The sequence below is a fragment of the Narcine bancroftii genome, chromosome 6 (genome assembly GCF_036971445.1).
Source record: "Narcine bancroftii isolate sNarBan1 chromosome 6, sNarBan1.hap1, whole genome shotgun sequence".
NCBI lineage: Eukaryota > Metazoa > Chordata > Chondrichthyes > Torpediniformes > Narcinidae > Narcine > Narcine bancroftii.
The window spans coordinates 123972001-123999456 of NC_091474.1; the positions used below are offsets into that span (position 1 = coordinate 123972001).

At 46.4% G+C, this 27456-nt stretch overlaps 4 protein-coding genes across 4 annotated transcripts; all 4 read left to right on the forward strand.

Moving 5' to 3' along the window:
- Window positions 1–3795: 3795 nt before the first annotated feature.
- Window positions 3796–5710, forward strand: LOC138736430 (histone H4). Its single transcript, XM_069885940.1, has one exon. It carries the CDS (start codon window positions 4007–4009, stop codon window positions 4316–4318), a length of 312 nt encoding a protein of 103 aa, XP_069742041.1. The 5' UTR covers window positions 3796–4006; the 3' UTR covers window positions 4319–5710.
- Window positions 5711–6492: 782 nt separating this feature from the next.
- Window positions 6493–6974, forward strand: LOC138736429 (histone H2B 1/2-like). The gene has a single exon (XM_069885938.1). It carries the CDS (start codon window positions 6541–6543, stop codon window positions 6910–6912), a length of 372 nt encoding a protein of 123 aa, XP_069742039.1. The 5' UTR covers window positions 6493–6540; the 3' UTR covers window positions 6913–6974.
- An 11593-nt stretch (window positions 6975–18567) lies between these two features.
- On the forward strand, window positions 18568–19332 carry LOC138737582 (histone H4). The gene has a single exon (XM_069888243.1). The coding sequence runs from the start codon at window positions 18781–18783 to the stop codon at window positions 19090–19092; it is 312 nt and encodes a 103-aa protein (XP_069744344.1). The 5' UTR covers window positions 18568–18780; the 3' UTR covers window positions 19093–19332.
- A 1722-nt stretch (window positions 19333–21054) lies between these two features.
- On the forward strand, window positions 21055–21939 carry LOC138736431 (histone H2B 1/2-like). The gene has a single exon (XM_069885941.1). The coding sequence runs from the start codon at window positions 21061–21063 to the stop codon at window positions 21430–21432; it is 372 nt and encodes a 123-aa protein (XP_069742042.1). The 5' UTR covers window positions 21055–21060; the 3' UTR covers window positions 21433–21939.
- Window positions 21940–27456: the final 5517 nt, after the last annotated feature.

The window sequence follows — 27456 nt, forward strand, 5'->3', positions numbered from 1 at the left end:
TGGAGATTTCCCATTTGGCGTCTCCTGTATAGTTTGCTTAATCTCAACATCTGTAAATGGAGATTTCAATTCTTTCACATCCTGTTTTCCTAACACTAGCAAATCTAATTCAGATAAAAAATTCAAAAGAACCATTATCTCAAACCCCCTCAGAAGTATACAATTTTTGATAAAATGATCAAAATTGATCATTAATTTCCTGTGGTTTATAGGTAATTGTTGAATTTCTTTTCACAGCATTAATAGTTCTCGAAGCCTGTTCTGTTTTCAATTGCCAAGCTAACACTTTGAGCTCTATCACCTAATTCATAATAACGCTGCTTAGATCTCTGAATTAAATGCTCATATTGATAAGTTTGCAATGTATTATAATGTAATTTCAACTTAGTTAATGTAGCCTTTTTATCTTCATTCCAGTCTTTCTGGAACTCTTTTGCCAACTCAGTTATCTGTTTCTCCAATGTCAAACCTTCTGATAAACACTTCATTTTTTCCTTTGCTGAATAACTAATAATTTGGCATCCCATAAAATGAAATTACTCCGCACAGATTTCGTATTTATATTCAAAAAAGAAGAAATTTGTTCTTTAATACAACTAACAAACTCGAGCTTCTTCAATAGCATAGCATTAAATCTCCAACGATAAGTTGACTGCATAACCTCAGATCCAGCCCTTGATATAGTAACATAGAGTGATCAGACACAACCCTACTCTTATTCATCCTGATTAATTCGAGCTTGAAGATAAGCAGATGCCAAAAACAAATCTATTCTAGAAAATGAATCATGTCTAGATGAATAAAACAAAAAAATCTTTCTCTTTTGGATTTAATCTCCTCCAGATCTCAACTAAATTCAGATCTTTCATAAAAGACGTCAATTGCACAGCCATCTTCGATTTCTCTACACTTTTCGGAAATTTATCCAATAATGGATCTAAAATACAATTAAAATCCCCTTCAACTAAAATGTTTTCCTTAGCCTGATTTAATGTCAGAAAAGCTTCAGATATAAATCGTTCATCATCTACATTAGGTGCATAGACATTCAACGAAGTCCATGGTCTGCAAAATATTCACCATTAAAACTCAACCCGCTGTCTCAAAAAAAGATTCCAATTCAAACGGTATTTTCTTATGAACCAAAATCGCCACTCCTCATACTTTAGAATTAAAAGAAGAAGCAATTACATGTCCTACCCTATTTCTCTTCAATTTTAAATGTTCTTTTACAGTTAAATGTGTTTCTTCCAAAAAAGCAATATCAACCTTCATCTTTTTAATATAAGCCAACACACTTTATGCTTAATCGGATTATTCAATCCCTGTACAGTAAGTCGCAACATTTAAATTAGACATTTTATACTAAAAGAAATTCTGTTAATTTCACAATTCACACGTATATAACAAAAAAGTTCCCCTTGATCAAATAATAAAAAAAGACTCTAAAAGAAAATACAAAAAAACTTCTGCAATATAAAAAACACAGAAGAAAAGAACTCCCCAAAACTACACCAATGTAGTAATTCCCCAATTAACTGGGTGTGCTAAAAAATTCCCATTTCTCTTATCAGACATCCTCCTCTTAGGTGACAATGGTCGTACAGCTCCTTGCATATCTGGTAAAGAATTAGCAAAAATTAATGCATCATGATCACTCTCAAAAAACTGAGATTGAAAGTTCCCATAGAAAACTTTGAACACGGCAAACTTGTACCCTTTTCTCTGCAACACTTCTTTTGTTGAATTAAATTCCTTACTCCTCTTAATAATCTCCTGACTCAAATCAGCATAGGAAAAACTCTATTGCAGATAAATTCTATTGGAGGTTTAAAGAAGATCTGAGGAGGTGCTGGAGGCAGGAGCAGTGACAACATTTCAGAGGCAGCTGAACAAATACTGGAATGAGAAGGACATTGGGGGACATGCAATTAATGCAGGCAGGTGGGATTGGTGTGGATCTGGGTAATTGATAGAATAGACATGGTGGGCTGAAGGGCTATTTGTTTTCCAACTTCTATGAAGAGTCTCCACCCCTAGCTGCAGTGGCTTTGGATGCCAGGGACTTCAGCTTGAAGCTTGCCACACAGAATTCCTTGGCCCAAGAGATGACCCATGTTCCCACTTTTACCAAACTGTTGGCCATTTCTGCTGATATTTCCCCACAATAATTCACCTATTCCCCACATCACTGGAGTTTTGCCTGTTTTAATCCTCAACCATAGCTATGCTAAAGCTCAGGGAGTTGTTCTCACTGTCACCGAAATGCTCCCCTACAGAGAGATCTGCTGCCTGATCAGGGTCATTACCCAGTACAAGATACAGAATGGCCCCTCTCTTGTCGGCTATTTTACATATTGATTCTGCCCCATCTATTACTCCTGCACTTCGGCGGTGCCAGTCAACATGAGGGAAGTTCGTATCTCCCATTACAACAACTCTGTATTTTCTGCACCATTCCATAATTTGCCTCATTATCTGTTCCTCAGTGACCTAAGCACTAACTGGAGCCTATAGATCACTCCCAGTACAGTGATTGCTCCCTACAGTGACTTCCATCCACAACAATTAAATGGACATTCCCCCTGCAGCATCCTCCCTTTCTTCAGCTGTGATACTATCCCTGACCAGAAATGCTACTCCTCCAATCCTCGTACTGACCTCCTATCCAATTCCTTTTTAAACACCTAAACCCATTACCTGGATCAGCCAATCCTGTCCTTCAACCAGCCAAGTCTATGGCTACAAAATCGTTATTCCACGTGCTGATCAATGCATAAGTTTATCTCCTTTATTCTCAATTCTCCTTGCATTGAAATTGACACATTTCAAACCCTCCACTGACTCCATTTATTTTGTCTCCCTTGCCTGTCCTTTCTCACAAACCCACAACACATTGAACCATCCTTTCCTGCTTCTGCCTTCAGATTCTGGTTCCCATCCCTTTTTAAATATGTTTGAACCCTCCCTAACAACTCTAGCAAAACTGCTTGCCTGGAGCCTGGTCCCTCTCCAATTTTTTGTACACTTCATACCTTCCACAGAAGAGATCCTAATGATTCACAAATCTGATCCATTGCCCTTACACCAACTCTTTTGCCATTTAAAAACAAATCTTTTCTACTTTTCCTCTCAGAGTGGATAACCTGACACTTCCCAGTTCAGTGACTGTTATAATACTGTGATGTAGAGAAGACATTAACGGGAGCCCTGGATGCATTAGTCGACCCATTCTGATTCACTAGTGAAAGGCTCTTCATTTGGAAGGACTGTTTAGGGACCCAAATGGTGGTGAGAGAAGAGGTGTGGGTACACGTGGCGCATCTCCTGTGGTCACAGGGGTAGATCCCAAGGGGATGGTTGATGAGGAGGCAGGAGTGGACAAGAGACCAGTTACTGTCAATCCAGTAACTGATTTACTCACTGTGCAGTGACAGTTGTTCCCTTACAGGACACAGACTGTCATAAGGGTTTGTGTCCTTCCAGAGACCAGAAGAAAGATTTATGCACTCAGAGTGCAGTGACTGTTGAATAGTTCTGCACCCTGACGCCAAACTGAGTGGTGTTTAGATGACAGTGCGATGCTGTGACTGGAGGAAAGGCCTGTTTCCGAGACTGTGGAAAGGTTTTTTTCGTACAGAGACTGATGAAAAGTCAAGTGTCCTCAAAGTGCAGTGACTGTTGTAAATGAGGGTTTTACAAATATTCGTTCGATCAGTGCAGTAACATTTTTTAAACTCTGTGCCTCACTAAACATCGTGTCCATTATAACTGGACACAGTTTCGGTTTGAGTGCTGATAAACGGTAGTTAATTGGCGGTTGCGGCCGGGAAACGGGGCGGAGCTGGGAGATGAGAGGCCGCTCTCTGTGCTCCGCCGTCACTCGGACTCGGACTCCTCCCCTCCTCTTGGCTGCGCGTATCTCGGGCAGGTCGGGGCGCTGCATAGAAAAGCAGACAGTAGCAGCGACTGTGTTATTGAGCAGAGAGCGGAGTGAAGAGACATCATGTCAGGCAGAGGGAAAGGAGGTAAAGGACTGGGCAAAGGTGGGGCCAAGCGCCACCGTAAAGTGCTCCGTGATAACATCCAGGGCATCACCAAACCCGCCATCCGCCGCCTGGCTCGGCGTGGCGGGGTCAAGCGCATCTCGGGGCTGATCTACGAGGAGACCCGCGGGGTGCTGAAGGTTTTCCTGGAGAACGTGATCAGGGATGCGGTCACCTACACCGAGCACGCCAAGCGCAAGACGGTCACCGCCATGGATGTGGTGTACGCTCTGAAACGCCAGGGCCGCACTCTCTATGGCTTCGGCGGCTGAACTGCCTGCATTGTCCCTGCATCAACACAAAGGCTCTTCTCAGAGCCACCCACCCCCTCACGGAGAGAGCAGCCCCTCGCCACGTTGGCATGAAATTCATTTCCTGTCCTCGTTCTCTGCCCTTGCCCATAGATTTCCCTTCATTGCTGCTTGTCAGGGCTCGTCTATTTTACAAACGTGACCTTCGGCCGATAGACTTTCTCTTTGGAAATTACTAAGATGATGCGCGAATCCGTCGACACCGGTTACCCCCCCCCCACACCAAACTCTGGTCCGGGAACACTCGCTTGTCTCGTCTCCGGCTGAGCTGAAGCCCCTCAAATCGGCACCGGGTCAGTAAATCGGCTCCGGATATTCACACACAAGGCTGGGGATATAATTAATCGACATTTCAAATGCTATTTATAACAACTCAAATGATTTTCAGTGAAGTGATTAGAGTTTCACTGAAATTGGCGGGCGGTTTGAAAATAAAGAGCAGCCCATCAGACTGCAGCCTCTGGGCCGCGTGATGGCGGAAGTCTGACAATGCATTAAAAAAAATGTCCATATTTGGTCAGAGATAACATTTCCCGCCCGCCTCAGATCTTCATTCTCCTCACCATCCATTGATTCAGCCAATCACTGCCTTAAATTGTATGATTGTCATCTGCTGAAGCCAATCAGAAACCTTGGGGCGTATTGAACTTAGAATCCTACAGTACAGGCTCTTCGGCCCTTGATGTTGTGTCCACATATGGTAGCTTAACAAAAAGGACTAAAAGCCTTTCGACCTCGTCACCATCTTTCATCCATGTTGTTGAGAAACTGTCTTGTTAAATAACACAAATGTTTCACCCTCCACTACCATCAATTGTATTAACAGATAGGAGGAATGTTCTCTAAAATTCTCAGGGCCACAATTCCTCGACATTCAGTGCATTTTAATCAGGGAGAGTTAAAATTGTTAATTAAATGAAGTGACATTTTGGAAGAACTAACACCATCTAATGATGAGGGCAGTGCAAATGAGGTCCACATGGACTTGAGTGAGGGCTCTGTAAAGTCTAACATAGAACACTGTAGATAAGGTGGGAGCCCATGGATCCACGGCAAGAAAGCAAATAGGATTCAAGGTTGTAATGAATGAATGAATGGTGATCTTGTCCGTGATTCCCACCAGCTGTGTAGGTATAAAATATTCCCCAGAATGTGTGCCACAGCGTGAGGCAGTCTGAAAACATCCTCTGTCCTCAAGGAGCCCCACCACCCAGGGTAGCCATCTTCACTCTGCTATGATCAGGAAAAGAGCCTGAAGACGAGTCCTCAGCAGCTCAAGGACAGCTTCTTCCTGCTGCCATCAGATTCCATGCCTTCTGTTGACTTTTCGTGCACTATTTTTATTTACACTGTGATCCTGCTGCAAAACAATGAAGGTAATAGCTTGTTTATGATAATAAATTCAGATTCAGCCCAGAACGACCAACAGCCAGTGTTCAGACTCATCCCTTCAATCAGTCTTGTAGGTTTTGAACCTTGTCATTCCCCTTCCAGATGTGAATACTTGGATTAGATTCCCCCCTCCCTTCTCAGTTCCAATGAGAGAAACATAATTCTCCCAAGTGGAGGTAGTCAGGGAACCCAGTTAAAATTACCTCGGAGGCTTGAAAACAAAACTTGCCCACCCGGCTGGAATGCCTGCCATTATCGGGGTAGAGAAGGGGTCACTGCCATGGGGGGTGGGGGAAAACAATTGGGGTGAGTGAGGTTGGGGATGTGGGGAAATTACCGATGGTCCCCTTAGGGCGTCGCGTCACTTATAGCTTCAACACAGGGGTGGGAGCCCCTTGATTCTCCGAGATCACTATTTAATTGTTCCAACCCTCGCCCTCACCCATGCCCTCGCCCACCCACTTTATCCCCACTAATCTCACCTGGGTCCCCAGAGGGTGACCAAGGTGCTGCAGCTTAAAAGAACCTTGTGTTACCTTCAATGAGGCAGGAGCTGCCTTTTGTTCATGACTGCGGTTGGTGTGACATTTTCTGGTGGAACCTCTCCATCAACTTTGGTGACATATCCAATGAAATGTTTAAAGGAAACTCTAATTTTGATTATTTCAAATCGACCAATGATACCAGTTGCCGTGCCCATACCCACATTAGCGTAGCATGATAGAACTGCCTATTTAAACCGCACTCATTCGTGCTGCAACTTATTTTTGGGTGTGAAATCGAGAAAAGAAATGCCTGGATCGAAAGCAGCGCCCAAGAAGGGCGCCAAGAAAGCGGTGTCCAAGCCAACTGGCAAAGGCGGCAAGAGGCGCAGAAAGTCGAGGAAGGAGAGTTTTGCCATCTACATCTACAAAGTGTTGAAGCAGGTTTACCCTGACACTGGGGTCTCCTCCAAGGCCATGAGCATCATGAACTCGTTCGTCAGCGATATTTTCGAACGCATGGCGGGCGAAGCTTCCCGCCTGGCCCATTACAACAAGAGATCGACCATCATCTCCTGGGAGATCCAGACTGCCATGCGTCTGGTGCTGCCTGGCGAGTTGGCCAAACACGCCGTGTCAGAGGGGACAAAGGCGGTGACCAAGTACACCAGCTCCAAGTAAAACTCCACCAAGTGCTGACGACTCGAACCGAAAACAACGGCTCTTTTAAGAGCCACTTCCAGTCTCACTGAAAGAGTTCTCCGAATCCATTGGCATGGAATTGGAGAAGAATTGGCTCTGGTTCTTTTTGTTTTCGGGTTTATAATTGTAGACGTATTTGAGAGGCTGGTTTTACCAGCGATCTCATTCTCGTATCGCTCCTGTATTCCTGCCTGCTCCACTGATGGTAAATTAACCCTCTACAGCAGTTGGTCTGATTTTGAAATAGTTTACCCACGTTTTTACAACCAGAGCCGATTAATGAGACCATGTTGTTGAAGTGATTAATTGCTGTGTTGACATTTTAACTGGATTTCCCCATATTATAACAGCTGATCAGATTTCTACTCAGGAACATTATTGGATTGAACCTGAGAGTCTGTAGGTGCTGTTATTGTATTAAAAACATGAACCTGTTGGAGTAAATCAGCAGGTCTCGCAGTGTTCATAGCAGGTAAAGATATAACCAACATTTCGGGTTTGATCTCTTCTTCAAGATGCAAATAAAAAGCAGACAACGACTTTTGGCGCTGCCGTCTCGGATCCGCCTGCTTTGTTCATTAACAGTATGGGGGAGGGGAGGTGGTGCGGGCGGATGTGCTCATTTTCAGGAGAAATTGTAAAATTGTGCGAAAGGGGAAAAGGAGTGGAATGGGCTGTGGGTATCGAAGTCTGAAGCAGGCCGCAAGGACAAATGTTAATTCAATTAAGGGAGGGTGTGGGGGACGGTGGTGAAGGAGAAACATGAGAAGGGCAGGTAAAAGTTATTCTGCGCTACAAAGAGAATGGGGTGTGACAAATGCACGGAATACAAATACCTCACACACCCACAGCTGGTGTTCGTCCTTCCACACACTGAGTGGCTCTGAAAAGAGTCTTTCGGTCTTCGATCGATGATTGTCTGATTTACTGCTCTTGGGGCTGGCGGCTCTGCTGCCTTTTTGGACAACAGCACGGCCTGGAACTTCGGCAGCACCGCGCCCTGAGCGATGGTCACCACTGTTGTAGACCAGCAGCTCATTCACCAGTGAAAAGCGAACACACAAAAAAAAGTAACCGCAGAAAATAAGTGTCAATGCCCAAAGGACCTGAAATTTGAAAAGGTCGCCAAGGTAAAATTGAAAAATAGGGCCGCAAAAAAACAAATTCCTGACAGATATGTTTGAACACAAATTCCCTACTTTGCCAGGCGCTCTCTCCGGACCCACTCACAAAACCCACCGAGGGAAAGAGATAAATTGTGGGAGCCACAAGTCTCCCCCCACCATGTTTAGGAACAGCTGCTACCCCTCAACAACATACTCAATCAGGGACTTATTTTAAGACACTTCATTTTGCACATTAGTGATTTTTTTTCTCTGCATTGCAGTCAGTTTGTTTATATTTCTTTTTGCACAGCCAATAAGTGGTAATCCTGCCTCGCCTGCAGCAAAAAGGATCTCAGGGTTATGTGTGATGTCACATATGTCATCTGACAATAAATCTGAATCTGAGCTTCTGTTCATTCCATGGTGAGAAATGCTGCAGATATAATTTTCCCATGTGGCACTCTGCGCAGCTGGAGATAGCACAGTCCCCACACCAAAGGTCATTAACGACTGTTTATTCGAATTCAACCCGCGACCCTTTAAGGGCAGCGCGGGCTCAGCCACCGCATGCGTGGTGATGTCATATTCGCTGACCAGGCCGCGTGCTGGAAGGGAGGCTGGAGTCAGAGAGAACCCCTGACGACACCATCTTCCCATGGCTGCCCGCCACGTGGTGATTCATGTGGGGCTGGTTCGCCATGAGAATGTGCACTGCCACACAACCCCCACCCCCAGAACCGGCTACGCATCCCGCTGCTTTGCTGCCCAGCCCTGGCGCTTGGGCACGGCCATCTGCACCGGCTGGGAGAAGTCCAAATGAGCAGCTTTTAATCAGTCCACAGTAAAATGTTCCTCCTTCTTTGAGCGTCGCATCGGCCTCGGGCCGATAAATTTGCCTGGTAGGGAGAGTGGCGCACCGTATACCATCTCTGCCAATGAGGCTTGCAGGTCTTCCTTGGGCACCGTTCTGATCTTGAGGAAGACCCAGGGTAACTCGTCTGCTCAGTCCAGGCCAGAAAGTCTTGCCATCAGAGCGGACTTTAAGTGTCTGTGGAACCTCTCCTCCAACCTTTTGAACTGTGGGTGGTAGGCCGTGGTGTGGTGGAGTGTTACCCCCAAAGGTTTTGCCAGCTGAGTCTATAGCGCGGAGGTAAACTGGCCACCTCTGACATTCATGATGTGCGCCGATACGCCAAACAAGTGATCCACTGGCTGAACAAGGCTCTGGCACACGTCTCCGCCGATGTCTCATGGCTTCTGGGCATCTCGTTGCTCTGTCCACTATTGTAAAAAGGTAGCGCGACTCCTTGGACACCGGGAAGGGCCCCACGACATCCACATGGATGTGCTGGAACCTCCGCGTAGCCGAGTCAAAATGTTGGATAGGGGTCTGCGTGTGCCTGTGAATTCTAGAAGCCTGGCACCTGGTTCAGTTCTGGGCCAATTCTGCCACCTCTTTTTTGAGCCCATGCCAGACGAATCGTTGCACCACTATCCTCACTCATTTGCCTTTATTGAGGGATGAGCGAGATCGTGGATCGAGCCGACGACCCTCGCCCTCCACTTCTGTTGAACTACCGGGCGCCATGTGCCAGTGCAGGTGTTGCAGAGCAGCACCTGAGAGGAGTTGGGTAGATGAATATTCTCGAGGTGCAGACCCAAGATGGCGGTCCGGAGGGCTTTTGTTCCAGTGTCATGCTGTTGGGCAGGAGAGTGCGTCCGCGTTCACATTGTCTTTGCCAACCTTGTGCCGGATGTCAGTGGTGTATTCAGACACATAGGAAAGGTGGCGTTGTTGCCTGGTGGACCACGGGTCCTTGGCCATAGTCAGTGCTTGGGTGAGGGGATTATGATAAGTAAAGATTGTGAAAGTTCTGCCCTCCAAGAAATAATGAAAGCAGATGGCCAGGTACAGTACGATGAGCTCTTGGTCTAATGCGCTGTATTTAAGCTCCAGCAACCGCAACTGGTTACTAAAAAAGGGCAGCAGGCGCCATTGCCCATCCAGCCACTGTTCCAATACTCTCCCGTCTTCTGTAATCAAAGCATCAACCGAAAGTGGCGTGTGTGCTTCCGGGTGCAGGTGTACCAATAAGGTCGCACCAGCAAGGGTCTGTTTTGTTGCTGTGAAGGCCTCGTCTGCCTCCTCCGACCAGGCTAAGGTCTTCTCCTTTGTTGCGATCAGCGCAAACAGAGGGCACGTGGTGCGGGTGGCGCTGGGGATGAATCTATGGTAGAAATTTACCATCCCCACAAATTCTTGTAGGCCTTTAAGGGTGGAGGATTTGGGGAAATGCTGGACAGCTGCCACTTTCTCCGGTGCTGGAAGCTGCCCCAGACGGTGAGATGGTGTGCCCCAGGAAATGCAATGTTTGTTTCCCAAACTGGCATTTGGCCTTGTTGACTGTGAGGCCAAACTCTGCCAGCCGGACGAACAGGGTATGGAGATGGGCTTTGTGCTCTTTGCGGCTGTGGCTGGTGACCAGAATGTTATCCAGCGTCCTTTAATCCCAGCGGCATCCGGAGGAACTCGAATATGCCGAATGGGGTGATAATAGCGGTCTTTCCAATGTCATCAGGGTGAACTTGGATCTGGTCGTATCCCCGAACTAAGTTGACCGTAGAAAAGAACTGTGTCACTCTTTATCTTGGGGGGGGGGGGGATTTAGACTAACTTTAAGCTAGGTCATTAATGTTGTGTACTAATTATTGGGGGGGGGGTTTAGTTTATTTAGTCTGCCGATGTAGTACTGTAATTTTTTATTATCTTATGTTTAATCTTTTTACTGTAACTTTCTATTTAATTCATGTTATAAAATCTTAAATAAAGTTTTAAAAAAAAAGAAAAGAACTGTGCACCATGAAGGTTGGCCACGAAGTCCTGGACATGGGGGACTGGGTACCTGTCTAGAGTCGTGGCATCGGTTAACTCCCTATAGTCTCCACAGGGCCTCCATCCATCAGATGATTTTGGGACCATGTGTAGAGGTACCACCCAGGCACTGTCTGACCGCTGAATGATGCCCAACTCTTGGAGCCTGGAGAATTTCTCCTTCGCCTGTTTCAATTTTTTTGGTGGCAGCCATCTAGCTCTGGCATGCAACAGGGTCCTTGTGTGGTGATGTGGTGGAAAACTCCATGTCGGGGGAAAGCGACGTCGAAGTGTGGCTCCAGGATGGCGGGAAACTCACTGAGAATTTCAGCGTACTCATCCCTCACGGCGGCTACTGTGGCAATTCTGAGTCTGTTGTCGTCCGCCATGCCCAGTCGCACTGAGTGAAAAGTGCAGGTGTTGAGTAGCCTCCTGCCCCTCACATCCACGACCATGATCCCTCAGGAAGTTGGCCACTGAGGCCAGCACAAACCTCCAGGTGAATTTTTCTTCACCGATATGTATCTGCGCTCCACGGTTGCCATTGGTCTTGATTATGGAGCCATTGGCCACCCGGAGGGTTGGACCGGGAGATCAGGTATGAATCTCCAGGGCTGTAGGGAGCAGGGCACTCAGCTCGGCCCCTGTGTCCACCAGGAACCAGCGGCCTGTGGATCTGTCTGTGACATGAAGGGCGCTGTTTACGTGGCCAACCATTGCAGCCATCAACGGTAGCTGGCCTGGTCATTTCCCTGAAAATTGCAGGGTTGGCAGGACTTACGAGCTTGCACTCCCCAGCGCTGGTGGTAAAGGCACCATGTTGACTGGGTGTCCTCTGGCTTGTGCTTGGGGGCAGCCTGCGGTCGATGGGGTCCCGGTTTGGAAACCTGGCTGAGACCCGCCACATTTTCCTGCTTTGTGCACCAGAGGGCATCTACCTGGGCTGTGGCCTTATGGGGGTCAGTGAACTCCTCTTCAGACAAATGTAGCTGGATATCGTCTGGCATTTGTTCCAGGAAAATCTGGCAGAAGAGGAAACACGACGCGTGATCCTCCGCCAGAGCCAGCATCTCGTCCATCAGGGCTGAAGGGCTGCGGTCACCTAACCTGTCCAGGTGTAAGAGCCTGGAAGCACGTTGATGGAGGGTAAGGCCAAACTTCCCCAGGAGCAGGTTTTTGAGGGCGGTATACTTGCCCACTGGTGGTGATTGATGTATGAGATTGTCCACCCTTGGCGCCGTCTCCTGATCCAGCGCACCCATGATGTGGTAGAACTTTGTGTCGTTGGCTGAGCTGTTGTGCCGGTGGAATTGTGCCTCCAACTGCCTGAACCATGTTTGTGGGTGATGGGACCAGAAAGGGGGATGCTTGAGGGCTACGGTGTTTACCTCAGCTTTGTCCATCGTTAATTGGGTCCAGAAAGATGTCTGGGCCTGTCGGGGTCACCACTGTAGCACTCTGCACAACTGGAGAAAGCACAGTCCCCACACCAAAGGTGTTTAATGACTGTTTATTCAAATTCAGCCACCAAGTGTGTGGTGATGCCATAATCACTGCCCAGGGCGCGCGGTGGAAGGGAGGCTGGAGTCAAGAAGAACCCATAATGATGCCATCTTCCCATGGCTTCCCTGCCACGTGGCGATATATGCGGGGCCAATTCGCCATGAGAATGTGTGCCACCACACCCATTTCTTTGAACCTCTAACTGATCTGAACAAATGCCTACTCACAGAATATGGTTGTGGTTGAACTTTGTGGTAATGGAATTAGATTATGGACAGAATGCTTTCCACAGTACTCCTGTAGAAATTTAAAAAAACCTTTGGTGTCATACGAAATCTCCTCAAACTATTCACAAAGTATAGCCATTAGCATCATGATGCCATCAACATAGAGGCACCAGGACTGATCCTTAGAGATGATGACCCCTCGATGAGGACTGGATCGTGTTCTGGTTTTCTCCAGGAGGAAAGCCTCTAGAGCACACATGTCAAACTCTGGCCCGCGATATAATTATATTATATTACATATATATTAGAGTTGGCCCGCTGGCCGCCGCGCAAGTATAGCACATGCACAGCAGCAAGCACTACCGTAGTAGTTTATAGCACTTCCACAGCAGGCACAGCAGTCACCGATATAGTTAACGGGAAAGTTAATTAGATATTCACAGCGGCGCCGATACAACGTACCCGCCGCCTAGCTCCAACGGACCCGCCGCCTAGCTACAACGGACCCGCCGCCTAGCTACAACGGTCCCGCCGCCTAGCTACAACGGACCCGCCACCTAGCTACAACGGACCCGCCGCCTAGCTCCAACGGACCCGCCGCCTAGCTCCATGTGCCTGGACGTGGTGGGTCACCTCCGCGTCTCCTTGAGCTTCATCTGTGGGCGGGTGCTGCTGGGCATCGGACTTTCCGCTGGGGTGGAGGTCGCGGACGAGTTCCACCGCTCTCACGGTATTCCCGGTGAGATGGCGAGACCAGCGGGGACTCCTTGGGTTGTTGGCGGCGGTTACAGCAGGCGGAGGCGGGGGCGGAGGAGGGAGAGGGGGCGGGGGGGATGCCGCTCGGGTTTGCTGGCTGGGCTGGGGAGGGCTCCCTGCAGACCTCCGCTCCCTGGCATGCTTCTCGGCAACGTGCGATCCTTGGCTTAAAGGCTAGAGAGAAATATTATTTTATTTCTTATTTGTTAATGCTTCTTATGGAAAGAGTTTAACCAAAACTATTATTAAACATTTATTTTAATAAGAAAAAGTTTAACATTACATATGTTGAGAGAAAACATGCAGATGTTGTTGAAAATTTTCAATAAATATTTAGTTCGGCCCTCGACTTAGTCCAAGTTTTTAATTTTGGCCCTCCGTGAATTTGAGTTTGACACCCCTGCTCTAGAGGGTGTGCAGGCGGGGGTTTACTGAAATGACTCCATGATTGAGGGGTATCTGCTCTTTGCTGAATTCCACCTACTGGGACATTCTCTTTGGAGCAGAGGAGGTTGTGAGGAGATCTGATCTTGGGACAAAACCAAGAAGGGGAATGAGAATTGATAGAAAGTCTCTGTCCCCACACGTGTAAGGACCAGGAAGTAGGGGTGATAAAAACTGGCCATGTGGTTGATAGTGAGGAGGGAAGCTGGGTATTGATGGGCCGGGCAGTTGAATCCTGGGAAGAGATGTGATGGAGGCTAAGGCCAAACATTGTCAGGAGACAACTGTCCCTCTGCACACAGTGTCACAGAGTGCAGAGGGACAGTTGGGCTCTGGAAACCACATCCAGAAATCCCTGAGGGTGGGGGATATGGGTCAGGTGAACACACTACACCTGCTTTCCCTGGACAGAACCCTAATGATGATCACCCTACTGGAACTGGATAAACAAGTGACAGGACGGTGTACATTTCTGGTGAACACTTCACAGTAAGTTGGGAATGGTGTTGGAGGTACACACATACAGGATTTCTGAGGTTGGTGCCAAAATAGTCATTTCACTATTGGGGTAAAAGGAGGTATAGTTGGATGTTGGTTTTACAAATGGGAGGAGAAGGAGGGTGGAGGCAGTTTAACTTTGGTTTGGAAACCACAAGAGGCCTTGACAGAGTCAAGGGGAAGGAACTACCTTCCTCAGCAGAGGTCAATAAATGTAAGGGCTGGGGTTGTGTAGGGAGATCAGGCAGGGTGGGTGGAAAGAGAGTAGAAGCTGAAGAAGATTTTCTTCTCCCAGAGTGAGCTGTAACTCTGAAACTCACTGCTTGAGAGGCTAATGGAGGGAGAAAGCCCAACATCAGGAAATCAAAGCAAGAGGAGCATCTGATGTCCCTGAGCGCTGTAGGCCAGGGATGTGGGGGTGAATGTTTGACCTGCAGGACACAGTAGAATGAATGTTCTTACTCTTTGCTGGACATTACCAGTCTATAATTCCCTGGATTCTCTCTCTTAACTTTTTAAAAATCAGGGTACCACATTTTCCAATCGTCAAGCATGTGCTCTGTGATGAAGGAGGATTCAAAGATCAAAACCAATGCCCCAACTCTCTCTTCCCTCAGCCACCTGAGTATATCACATCTAGCCTCAGGGAGTATCAACCTGTGAGAGATGAGTAAAACTAATATGAAAATATGAAAGATGAAGAAAACTAGTATGGATATATGTGTAATGAATAAAGCCAGTTTGAATAGGATAAGGGTCTTCTAGCCTTTTAGACAGAATTAGCAAGTTCTGCATATAAGAAGTTAGCCCTGAGAGTCGGGAAGGTGTGAATAAGGACAATGACATGATGGGACACCGACAGGATACCCCCTGGTCCTCCAAGTTCACAGAAACAGCACGTAGGCAGACAGGATTGCCTAATGCCAAACTCATCCAGGAGGCAGAAGGATGTAAGAGGGAGGGTACTTCTATACTGAAATAAACTGTATAAAAGTTGGGTGAGCCCCAGTGTATGTGTGTATTCCCAGGGTAAGGGGAAGCACCCAACTTTGCATTGTTGTATAATAAATGTTCTTTGTTCTCAATTTTTGTCTCGAGCAAATTCTGTGAAGGTACTTCTGTTTCTCACAAACCTTAATGTTTGTAAAATGTCCAACACATCTTCCTCAATTTCAACATTATCTAGCACACAACTCTACTCCATTTGGACCCCATCCTGATCAAGGTCCTGTTTTCTGGTGAACAGTGAAGAAACATATTCATTTAGGACCTTTCCAAACTCTTATGCTTCTAGACACCTGTTGACTCTGTTACATTTAAGTGGTTTCGCCTTCATTTTCGTTATCCTGTTCTTAACACATGCAAAGAATGCCTTGGGATCCTAATTAATTTTACTTGCCATGGCTTATGCCCGCTTTGAGCTCTCCTAAATCCTTTCTTAAGCTCCTTCACAGCCAGCTTATAATTCTCATGAGCCCTTTGTGTTTCCTACTTCCTAAATCTAATGAAAGCTTCCTTCTTCCTCTTAACTAGCTGCCTCACCTGTTTGGTCAAGCACGCTTCCCTTTTCCTGCCCTGTTGCAGTAGGACAAACCTATCTGGAAGCTGAGCAAGTGGACCCGAAATATACTTCACTTTAATCTGTCTTTTTTCACATGAACATCTGTTCCCAATTTACTCTCCCTAGTTCCTCCCTCAGCCCATTGAAATTAATCATTTCCCAACTGAACACTTTCTCCATTTTGCCTGCTTTTATCCTTGGCCATAGCTATGCTAAATCTCAGGGAGTTTTTGCCGCTATCTACAAATTTGAACCACTGTCCCCTTGACTAACTCTTAAGACAGGTAACAAAAAATCTTTTCTGATTTTCCTCTCGGCATGGATAACCTAACACTGCCCATTTCAGTGACTATTATAAATCTGTGTCTGTACAGTACAATGTAAAACATAAAAGTCTGTAGACACTGTGTTTGTACTGTAGTAAAAACACCAAAATATAAGAGGAACTCAGCTGGCCTTTTGAGCATCCATAAATATATATATGTGGCACTTCAGCTACAGGTCAGCACTACCCAATTACTCACAATTAACCTACACATCTGCTACATTTTGAACAGTACAAGGAAACCAGAGTATTAGAGGAAATCCCACGCAAACTCAGGGAGAAGGTACAAACTCCTTAAAGACAGCATGGATTCAAACCCCATTGCAATTGCAGGCACTGTGAAGATCTTGCGCTAATGTTTTGCCAACTGTGCAGGCCTTTCAAGGAATTAGCAGGATGAGCAAACACCCAGAAATCTCAAATACAAACAATACTGGCTGGGGGAGGAATGCAGACCAACAAATGGTGTTAATTGGATATGATAAGGAGAGAAGTGTAAATTAATGAGGTCTGTGCATACAGAGACAGGGAAAAGGGAGAGAGACAGAGCTGGTGGAAGGTGACGATGGAAGAAGTATGGGGGGGTTGGTTAATGAAATTCTGAGAAGCCGATATTAATGCCACCTGTGTAGACGATGGTGTCCAGTTGAAAGAATCGTTGTTGTTCCTCTATTTTGCAGGTAATCTCAATCTGGCAGTGCTTGAGACTGTGAACAGATGTGTCGGCAAGGGAATGGGGTGGAGAAATTAAATGGGTGGCCACTGGGATATACACGTTATTGCATCAGACAGATCCAATGTGATCAACAAGTCGATTTCCCAGTCTGGGCCCAATCTGTCCGATGCAGAGAAGGCCACAATGGGAGCACCGAATGCAGTAGATGAACTCTGCAGATTCACAAGTGAAAATGTTCTTCTTTTGGAAGGACATTTTGAGCCCCAAATGGTGGTTAGGGAAAAGGTGTGGGTGCACAGCATCTACTGCAGTCACAAGGGTAGGTCCCAAGGGAGGCAGTAGTGGACAAGGGATAAGTTTCTATACAATTCAGTAACTGATTCACATCAGTGTCCTCACTGTGCAGTGACAGGTGTAAAAGATTGTTCCCTTTCACTGTGACTATTCTAAAGGTTTTTGTTATTACAGTACAATGACTGTTGGATAAGTCTGTGCTGTCACAGTTCAGTAAATGTTGCAAATGTCTGTGTCCTGGCAATTCAGTGACTCTTTTACAAATGTATGTCGAAACCTTACAGTATCTTTTAAAACTCTTGTGCCCTTTTAGTACAGGGACTTGGCTTTTTCAGGTGCGTTCTCTGCTAAGAATGCGCATGAAGAAGCAGAAGCGGCCCTTTAAATTGCAATTCAGGTGTCAGCATTGAAAGCGCAGCGCTGGCCACCTGAAAGGACAGCTGAGCCAGATGCGCATCTGAGTGGCTCCTGTCCCTTGGCTGTCAAGACAGGATGGCTGGCTGTCAGCTGGGACAGCCAGCATGGACTATCAGCGTGGGGACGTCCCCACACTGATCCCACCGCCCCGCTCTCTCTCCACTCAGGAAATCAATCCCCACATTGATCCCGCTGCCCGCTCTCTCCCCATTCACGGGGCTGGAGCGGCCGGCCGGGGGTGGGGTACGGGAGCTGTAGCACTGGCGGGTGAGTACGGGGGCTGGAGCGGCTGGCGGGGGAGGAGGCTAGAGTGACTATCGGGGGATAAAGAAACTGGAGCGACTGGCGGGGTAGAAGGAGGCTGGAGCGGCCGGTAGGGGAGAAGGAGGCGCTCGAGTTGGTTACCGGCATTGTTTCGACTAGCCCCCTTCTCCTCCGCCGGCCGCTCCAGCCTCCTCCCCTCCTGGCTGCTCCAGCCCCTTTCTCCCCACTCCCGAAATCAGTCCCCACAGTGTGGGGACAGCCCGCGCCGTCCGCCCGGCAGTGTGGGGACTGGAAGAGGAGCGGCCAGGATCTGGCCATTCAGATGGCTGGGGAGGACACTGTGCTACGTGGATTATCCTTCCACGAGGGGGGTTACCAAGCTAGACCTGCAGGCACCTCCTGCACATTCACATGGCCTTCCCACAGACGCATTTTGCCAAAATATGCGGCTTTACAAACGGGGCAATTGGCCACCTGTAAGTGCCTACTGTTGTAAAGGGACCGGATGGCCGACTCCAGCTCCTCATTCTCATGTTTTTATGACGACTTCACATCTTACAGAGGGTTCTCTGCCCTAACAGGAACATCACCGTCGGCTCATTGTCAGGGAGCTCATTTCAATCCATCCGTATTGAGAAAATCCTCTCAAATAAACCTCGTGCATTATTCTCGGACACAGTTTCGGTTTGAGTGCTGATAAACGGTAGTTAATTGGCGGTTGCGGCCGGGAAACGGGGCGGAGCTGGGAGATGAGAGGCCGCTCTCTGTGCTCCGCCGTCACTCGGACTCGGACTCCTCCCCTCCTCTTGGCTGCGCGTATCTCGGGCAGGTCGGGGCGCTGCATAGAAAAGCAGACAGTAGCAGCGACTGTGTTATTGAGCAGAGAGCGGAGTGAAGAGGCATCATGTCAGGCAGAGGGAAAGGAGGTAAAGGACTGGGCAAAGGCGGAGCCAAGCGCCACCGTAAAGTTCTCCGTGATAACATCCAGGGCATCACCAAACCCGCCATCCGCCGCCTGGCTCGGCGTGGCGGGGTCAAGCGCATCTCGGGGCTGATCTACGAGGAGACCCGCGGGGTGCTGAAGGTTTTCCTGGAGAACGTGATCAGGGATGCGGTCACCTACACCGAGCACGCCAAGCGCAAGACGGTCACCGCCATGGATGTGGTGTACGCTCTGAAACGCCAGGGCCGCACTCTCTATGGCTTCGGCGGCTGAACTGCCTGCATTGTCCCTGCATCAACACAAAGGCTCTTCTCAGAGCCACCCACCCCCTCACGGAGAGAGCAGCCCCTCGCCACGTTGGCATGAAATTCATTTCCTGTCCTCGTTCTCTGCCCTTGCCCATAGATTTCCCTTCATTGCTGCTTGTCAGGGCTCGTCTATTTTACAAACGTGACCTTCGGCCGATAGACTTTCTCTTTGGAAATTACTAAGATGATGCGCGAATCCGTCGACACCGGTTACCCCCCCCCCCCACACCAAACTCTGGTCCGGGAACACTCGCTTGTCTCGTCTCCGGCTGAGCTGAAGCCCCTCAAATCGGCTCCGTATATTCACACACAGGGCTGGGGATATAATTAATCGACATTTCCAATGGTATTTATAAGAACAAATGGGCCGCACGGTTGGCGAAGCGTTGAGCGCGACGTCTTGACGGCGCCAGCGATCGGGACGGGGGTTCGAATCCCGCGCTGTCTGTCAGGAGTTGGAACGTTCTCCCCGTGTCTGCGTGGGTTTTCCCGGGGACTCCCGTCTCCTCCCTCCTTCTAAACGAACTGGGCTGCAGGGTAATTGGGTGTAAATTTGGTGACACAGACTCGTCGGCCGGAATAGCCTGTCACTATGCTGTATGTTTAAATTAATTTAAAATATTCAGCGAAACTCTAGATTCCCTGAAATTGGCGGGCGGTTTGAAAATAAAGAGCAGCCAATCAGACTGCAACCTCTGAGCCGCGTGATGGCGGAAGTCTGACCCGCTGTCAAAAATATCCAAATGTGGCCAGAGATAACATTGCCCGGCCGCCCCAGATCTTCAAACTCTCTCCTTTCTATCCAGTTGATGACAGGATGCAGCCAAACGCTGCCTTAAAATGTATAATTGTAATCTGCTGATGTCAATCAGAATTCCTGGGCGTATTGAACATGGAACAACACAGCGGAGTTCAGGCCCTTCGGTCCTCGATGTTGGCAAACAAGTCAGCAAAAGGACGCAAGGTTGTTCCGAACAGGATACAGACGGTGATGGAGGGATGACGGGCTTGCGATGGAACGTCACTTCACAGCAGGGGACCGCAGCAGCCGCCCTAGATCAACGCTTGGATATGTGATCAGGGAGCTTCCAGCCAATGCCAGTATTGATAGGAGTCGAGACATGAGATGGTAATCAGTTGGTATGTCGGGGACAGCATTGTCCCATGGAATTTAATCCTAGTGAGTCCATGCGCATATATTTTTTGGAGGAGCAGAATGGCCCTGACGGATGAACAGAGGGACCTTGGCTTTGAAGTCAATGACCATATTTCCTAGAATAGATCCAGCTGCGTGAGGGATTATGGGCAGGGAAGACAGACATGGCTCTGCAGAGTTTTAAGACGCAGAGAGCGGACGTGAAGGCCGAAGCGGACTGTTGAGGTTGTCAGCCCGCACCGGTGGCCCGCTGACGGCTACCACTGTCCTGTCGGCTCCCGCCGCCCCTGCCTTGAGGGGTCATGGAGGGAGAGGGGTGAGCGGGGAGATGGGTCACAGGCTGACGTCGTCATCAGACGCCCCTAACCTGCCGCTTGGAGCGGCTGGATAATTATAAGTGACGGAGGACCTATCCCCGAGAAGAGTTGCAATCGGTACATTCAGAAAGCCTTGTCTCTAGGTGAAAGGGCGGAGACTTTGTCTCGGGTAATTTCTTGCTTGAAAGGGAATGATTCTCTCCTGTAGATTCTTCAAACTCGGTGTTTCCGCATTCAAGGCAGGGACTGCCTTCTGTTACTGGAGGCGGTCGGGGTCTGTGATTGGTGGTTGTGAAGCCATAGAGGATTTGGAGGAAACCTGCTGTTCATTCGTCCAAATCGACCAATGATACTCGTTTCCGTCCCCAATCCCTTATTAGCATAGCATGAGTGCACTGCCTATTTAAACCGCACTAGTCCCTGGTTCAGTTTATTTCTGTGTGTTTAATCTGGAGCAGAAATGCCTGACTCGAAACTAGCGTCCAAGAAAGGTGCCAAGAAGGCAGTGTCCAAGCCAACTGGCAAAGGTGGTAAGAAGCACAGAAGATCAAGGAAGGAGAGTTACTCTATCTACATCTACAAAGTGTTGAAGCAAGTTCACCCCGATACTGGCGTCTCTTCCAAGGCTATGGGCATCATGAACTCTTTCGTCAGCGATATTTTTGAACGCATTGCTGGCGAAGCTTCCCGTCTGGCACATTACAACAAGAAGTCGACTATCAGCTCCCGGGAGATCCAGACTGCAGTGCGCCTGCTGTTGCCCGGGGAATTGGCCAAACACGCCGTGTCAGAGGGGACAAAGGCGGTGACCAAGTACACCAGCTCCAAGTAAAGCCCCCACCAAGTGCCGATGACTCAAACCGAAAACAACGGCTCTTTTAAGAGCCACTTCCAATCTCACTGAAAAGAGTTGTCCAAATGTGTCGGCATGGAATTGGAGCAGAATTTTTCTAGTTATTTTTGTTTTGATTTCATCTTGGTATCACTGCTGTACTCCAGTCCACTGAACTGACGGTAAATTAACTCCTCAGTTTTGTTATGATTTTGAAATACTTTACCCACATATTTTTACAATGAGATCTGATTAATGCGACCACATTGTTGTTGACATGTTATTTGCTGTGTTGAAGACATTTTATGTGGATTTCCCTGTATTGTAAGTGCTGATGATATTTCTATATGGGAATGTTATTGGTTCTTGTGGAATGAAACCTGAGAGTCCGTAGGTGCTGATATTTTATTAAAAACATGAACCCGTTGGAATGATGCTATATACATCCCGAATCGGCATTTGATCCCATAGTTTGAAAGAAGTGGAATATTAACTTCCTGAACCCGGATCTTTGAATTAATTCCCACACGGTCTGTTTCAAACGTCGGTGTTCATGCATTTCTATCAGATGTTTAAAATGCCTTTCTTGTTGAATTTATTTATGACAGTTTGGGGATTGATGGTGAAGTTTGTCGCCAGTTTATTGGTGAATGAGATGCCTCTCGTCTATTTCACCTTCCCACAGACGTGAGCCGCTTCACCATGCTGTAGTCGCTCAGAAAGTACAAGGGGGCGGGAGGAAATTGTGAAAATGTCTCCTCAAAATGCTCACGAAGTATAGCCGCTGGCGAGGGTGATTCCATTGACATAGAGGCCCCAGGACTAATCCTCAGAGATGGTGACACCCAGGAATATGTACTTCACCCTCTCCACTACTGTCCTGTTGATGAAGAATGGGTCGTGTTCTGCTTTCCACCTGATGGAAAGTCTCCACATAGGGTGCAGGAGGGGGTTGACAGAAATAACTCTAGGACTGAGGCATATTTGCCCTTTGGTGGGTTCCAGCAGCTGGGGTCATTCTTTTTACAGATGGCATGAGGAGGAGGGTGGAAGCAATTTAACTGAGGTTTGGAAACTATAAGAGGCCTCGATAGGGTGGACAGGAAGGAACTGTTTCATCTTGTATTTGAATGTGTGATTTCTTAGAAAACATGAATGAAGGAAAAGGTTCTTTACTTTAAAGTTGATGTATACAGCCATGAGGCTGCAAGCCTCCATTACAGATCTCTCAAACAGCAGTCATCCATTCTCTGTGAGCCCCCTGCTGGCAGCTGTTAGAAACAGAATTACCTTTAAAGAAATTGCTCGAGACAAAAATTGAGAACAAAGAACATTTATTATACAACAATGCAAAGTTGGGTGCTTCCCCTTACCCTGGGAATACACACATACACTGGGGCTCACCCAACTTTTATACAGTTTATCTCAGTATAGGAATAACCCCCCCCTTACATTCTTCTGCCTCATGCTGGAGAGGTTTGGCATTAGGAAATCCTGCCTACGTGCTGTTTCTGTGCACTTGGAGGACCAGGGGGTATCCTGGCGGTGTCTTCTCATGTCATTATCCCCATTGTCCTTATTCACAACCTTGCCCTTGTCCCCATTCACACCTTTCCTACTCTCACAGTCCCTTCATATGCAGAGTTCGCTAATCCTGTCTAGGGTTTACTAATTAAATATGCATAACTTGATAAATCTGTGTATGGCTTACTAATTATATATGTAGAACTGGCTAATACTATCTCAGGTTTTCTAATTATTTATGCAAGCCTTGCTAATTCTATCTGGGGCTTGGAGACCCTTATCTCGTTCAGACTAACTCTACTTCTATCATCAATTGTCTGTCCTTATCTCCTTCAGTTAGTGAACTTGCTGATTCTCTAGGAGATTCTTATCTTACTCAGACAGTGTCAGCTTCCTGCCTTCTAATATCCATGTCTCATGTTGTTTGTACTGGCTTCATTCATTTACTTATGTATCAATTTTATTTTCTTCATATTGCAATATCAGTTTTTCTCATCTCTCACAATCCTCACTTTTCTTTTAGATCAGGAATACTGATCTCTCACAATGATCAGTGTTACTGATCTCAATGTTACTGGTCTCAGTGTTACTGATCTCTACACTCCTCACTTTTCTTTTAGATCAGTATTACTGATGTGCTTAACTGAAAATGTCTTACTTGACAACTTGGTGTTTTTCCCAGCTGGTCAGTAACCGGATTGCAGTCTCTGTGTCATTAGACAGAATTAGAGAAACATACATCCTTTGGGTTATAGTGTTCTGAAGAGGGGTTCGATTAATTAAATACTGCACCCAAGTCTTTAGGCAGGGGAGCACCATAAAGGTCAGAATAGCGAGTCCAGCTGCTACAAGGGCTGTGAGTATCAGGCTCCAGTTTTCAGTAAAAAATCTAGTCCATCCCACATCAGTCCAAGGTTGCCAAGTCTGAACATGGGCATGGGCAGATTCTTGTCAAAGTCCTGAATCAGTGTCCTTAACCGCCTGACTGTTGTAAGCATTGTCCTTAACCAGTCTTTCAGAAACGCTGCCTTCAGCAGCCAACGAGTAATCGAGAGCCAGGTGGTTTTGTTGAACTGTGGCTCTGTCGTTTTTCTTCAGCCCCTAAATTCAGGGCCATTGCTTTCTGTTTGATGATAATGTCCAAGGCTGTTTGGAGTCTGATTAAACGATTTAAATGCCAAGCAGCTTTAGTGTTCTGTAGCAGCTTATGTCGTTTACAACTGGAACTCCCCTTAACGAGGTGGTGCTTATCATTTTGAATGTCTGAGGGACCCAAAGGATGTTTGAGAAGAGACCAAGCTGGGGAGGATTGTTTCTTATCATTTAACCTGTGTGTTGCAGCTTGTCTGCTAACATTAGCATGAGTATCATTGAAATTGTGAGTGCAAGCCTGTCTGTGTACATTAGCATATGTATTAACTCTCTCTCTCTGCGACATGTACAATTCTGACTACCATTCTGTCTGTCTTTGTCCCACCATGTCCTTTGTGCTATCGCTTTAAAACTCCTGTCTTTAATACCTGTGTAGGCTAAGATACAAATTAGATGTACTCCACTAAAGCTGTTCAGTTCCCCTGGTCCGTATTGGAATCCCTTGTTAACCCATACCCCACTATGACTATACATTAAATCTATGCCCTGTCTACATTCTAAAGGAAAATAATTGTCACCTCTGCTGCCCCTATCCCAGGAGGACTTAATACATTGTGAGTAATTAAGTGATGTCCCAGAAATGGAGAAGCAACAATTAAACAATACAATAAATGGTAAAAACAACATTACGGCACTTTTTCACGGCGTAGTGTAACTTTCAGGTCAGAAGGAAGACGGACTGCACGCCAGGTGGAGGGTAGATTATCAATGTTGTTATTCTGTGGTTCAGTAGCTGGTTTAATTCGTTGGATGTGGCTCCAGCCTTTTTCTTTCATTCGCACGGCAGTGTCTGTAATCAAAAGTACACAATAGGGGCCATCCCAGACAGGTTTCTGTTGGTGATGTTGGCATGCTTTTACATATAACCAATCACCAGATTTAATAAAAAGAATAACAATCTGACTTTTCTTTGTGTTAGTGTAAAAATTGTAAAATGAAACACAAACCATATTTCCATGGGTTTTGAATATATTAGACCTTATTAAAATGTAGTTGGAGCTGCTTGTCTGTATGAGGCAACCAACCTGCAATTTGTTAGAGTGAGTACATAACAGACATTGCAGCACAAGAGCCCCTGCGAAAGAACTTGAAACATATTCAACCTTTAGTTCTGCCTTAAGTACACAATTAGCCATAATGATTCGGCGAGTGATATTAACTGTATTCTAAATGAATTTATTTTAAAATAGCCGAGTGCGAATAAGACATGTCTTTGTCACTGCCGATGGCAATGAATTTGACGATTATTTAACATTGCTATTGTAATTGTAAACATTAAATGCCTTGTGTCACAGCTCACAGGAGCTGGCCTTATTTAAAACAGTCTGTAAAACAGGCACCAAAAAATTTTAAAAGATGTTCTTATGAAGATTGCACACACAATCATTTAAGTACAGGCTAGTTTCTATTATATTCCACTTAAAGTTCTGCTGCATGAATCCTGGAGCTTGTGGAGTCATTATTGAATCAAGAAATATTGGTGCCATGCCAATCTCATTCTAACATGCCAATTTCTCCAGTCCTTAAGTCAAGATGTACTGAATAGCATCTGGTACAAGATCTGTGAGTTATTAATGATATTATTATGCTTATGCACCCAATTGTTCTGAACGATGCCACCAATTTAAATCATATTCCACCTATTGCAGTACTCACACAGCACCATAGACTAGTTCGCAGGTTTATTTCTCCATTAAGCTAAATCCTGTCACGCAGGGATTACCTCCGTGATTATTTACAATGTAACTTCCGCACTACCGAATTTAAATATAAACCTGATGAATGGGGGGGAGAGTTATCATGAATTAAATTACAGCGGCAATACAGAGAAATTGTGCTGAGGCATTAATTTCACTCCGGAGGAAAATGCACCAGAGAAATGAATGATTAAACTTATGGGAATCCCCAGAGGTATTTTTATTCTCCAAAGGTGGGTGATCTTTAAACTCACAGACCTTGACTGCTGAATGTGTAGAAGAAATGTACTAAATCTATTGATAGGGCTCCATACCTCTAACTGCAAGAGCGGACCCTGGAGCCTCAGTTTCAAGTGAACAGCATACAATTCATTAGAGCCACAACATGCTTAAAGGGACATGCACACTCCCCCTTCAACTGGCTGATCTTTACACATCACATCCTTTCTTTATCTCACATACACTTAAAGTTAAGATGTATAGAACTCACCCTATTTGCGCAAACATTTCTCCCTGCAAATGTTATAACATCACTTAACTCTCAGGTACTCCCTGTGCAAAATCACATTTGAATACAATTTATTTCATAAATTGGAATTAACTGGTAGTTAAATTCGCTCATTCTACAGTATTGATAAACGATCATTTATGACTTTTAAATTTTAGCATGAATTTTAATCAATATTGGTCAGTGACTGAAGTGGGAAGTCTAGTGATTTATGAAATTATCTCTGGTCTCTACTCTTCCACTCCTGGCACTTCTCCCAACGTCCAGGAGCTGGCACACAGTCCCTGCCTTTTTCATGTTACTCATCTACTATTCCTTTAACTGCTTGCATTAAAATTTTCGCCTTTCCTTTCTGCTTATCCTCAGACCTCTGGATTTTTGTGCACTGTAGAAGCTGGGTAATTCCTTGCTCATGCCAATTTTCCATGTTTTGTAATTTTCTTCTAATGTCTGGGGCTGAGTTGGTAACAAAATCTGTTAGTACCAATTGTTCCCCTGCTGGGGATTCTATGTCGAGACCCCATATTGTTGTATTGCCATGTGCAATCTATTCAGAAATGCAGAGGGGGTCTCCTCGGGACCTTGGGGAACCTCAAAGGCTTTCTTAAAATTCTGTCCCTTTGGGATAGATTCCTTGATTCCTCTTATCAAATTAACCCTGTATTCTTCCATCAATACCCGACCATCATTGGTATTTTTATCCCAATTAGGTCTAGCCAAGGGGAATTTAGCTTCTCCAGGTACCGCATCTGGTCCCCCTTGGTGATCCTTATCCTAGACTCTAATCCCTGCCTGGCGAATCATTCCACGCTCATCCAAAGTAAACAAAGTCTTAAAGATAGATGTTAACTCATCCCAAGTATATATATTTGGTCCCAAAAATTGGTCTAACTGTTCGGCACATCCCTGGGGATCTTCTATCAGGGAGGTCAGTTCTTTCTTAAAGTTACGCACTTCAGTACTGGTCAGGGGCACATTTACGAAACCGAGACCCTCTCCCACGGGAACTTCCCGTAGTGGTCTCATCCAGTTGGTTTCTGGCTTATTAGGTCTGGGTTCCTGCTCCCTGGGAAATGAATCAAAGGGTTCTGCCCTTTCTTCCTGAAGAGTCTCACACTGTTCTGAATTAAAGATACCTCTCTC

Excerpts from the sequence above, each read along its gene's own strand:
- LOC138737582 (XM_069888243.1), top strand. The coding sequence starts at position 18,781 with ATGTCAGGCAGAGGGAAAGGAGGTAAAGGACTGGGCAAAGGCGGAGCC.
- LOC138736430 (XM_069885940.1), top strand. The coding sequence starts at position 4,007 with ATGTCAGGCAGAGGGAAAGGAGGTAAAGGACTGGGCAAAGGTGGGGCC.
- LOC138736431 (XM_069885941.1), top strand. The coding sequence starts at position 21,061 with ATGCCTGACTCGAAACTAGCGTCCAAGAAAGGTGCCAAGAAGGCAGTG.
- LOC138736429 (XM_069885938.1), top strand. The coding sequence starts at position 6,541 with ATGCCTGGATCGAAAGCAGCGCCCAAGAAGGGCGCCAAGAAAGCGGTG.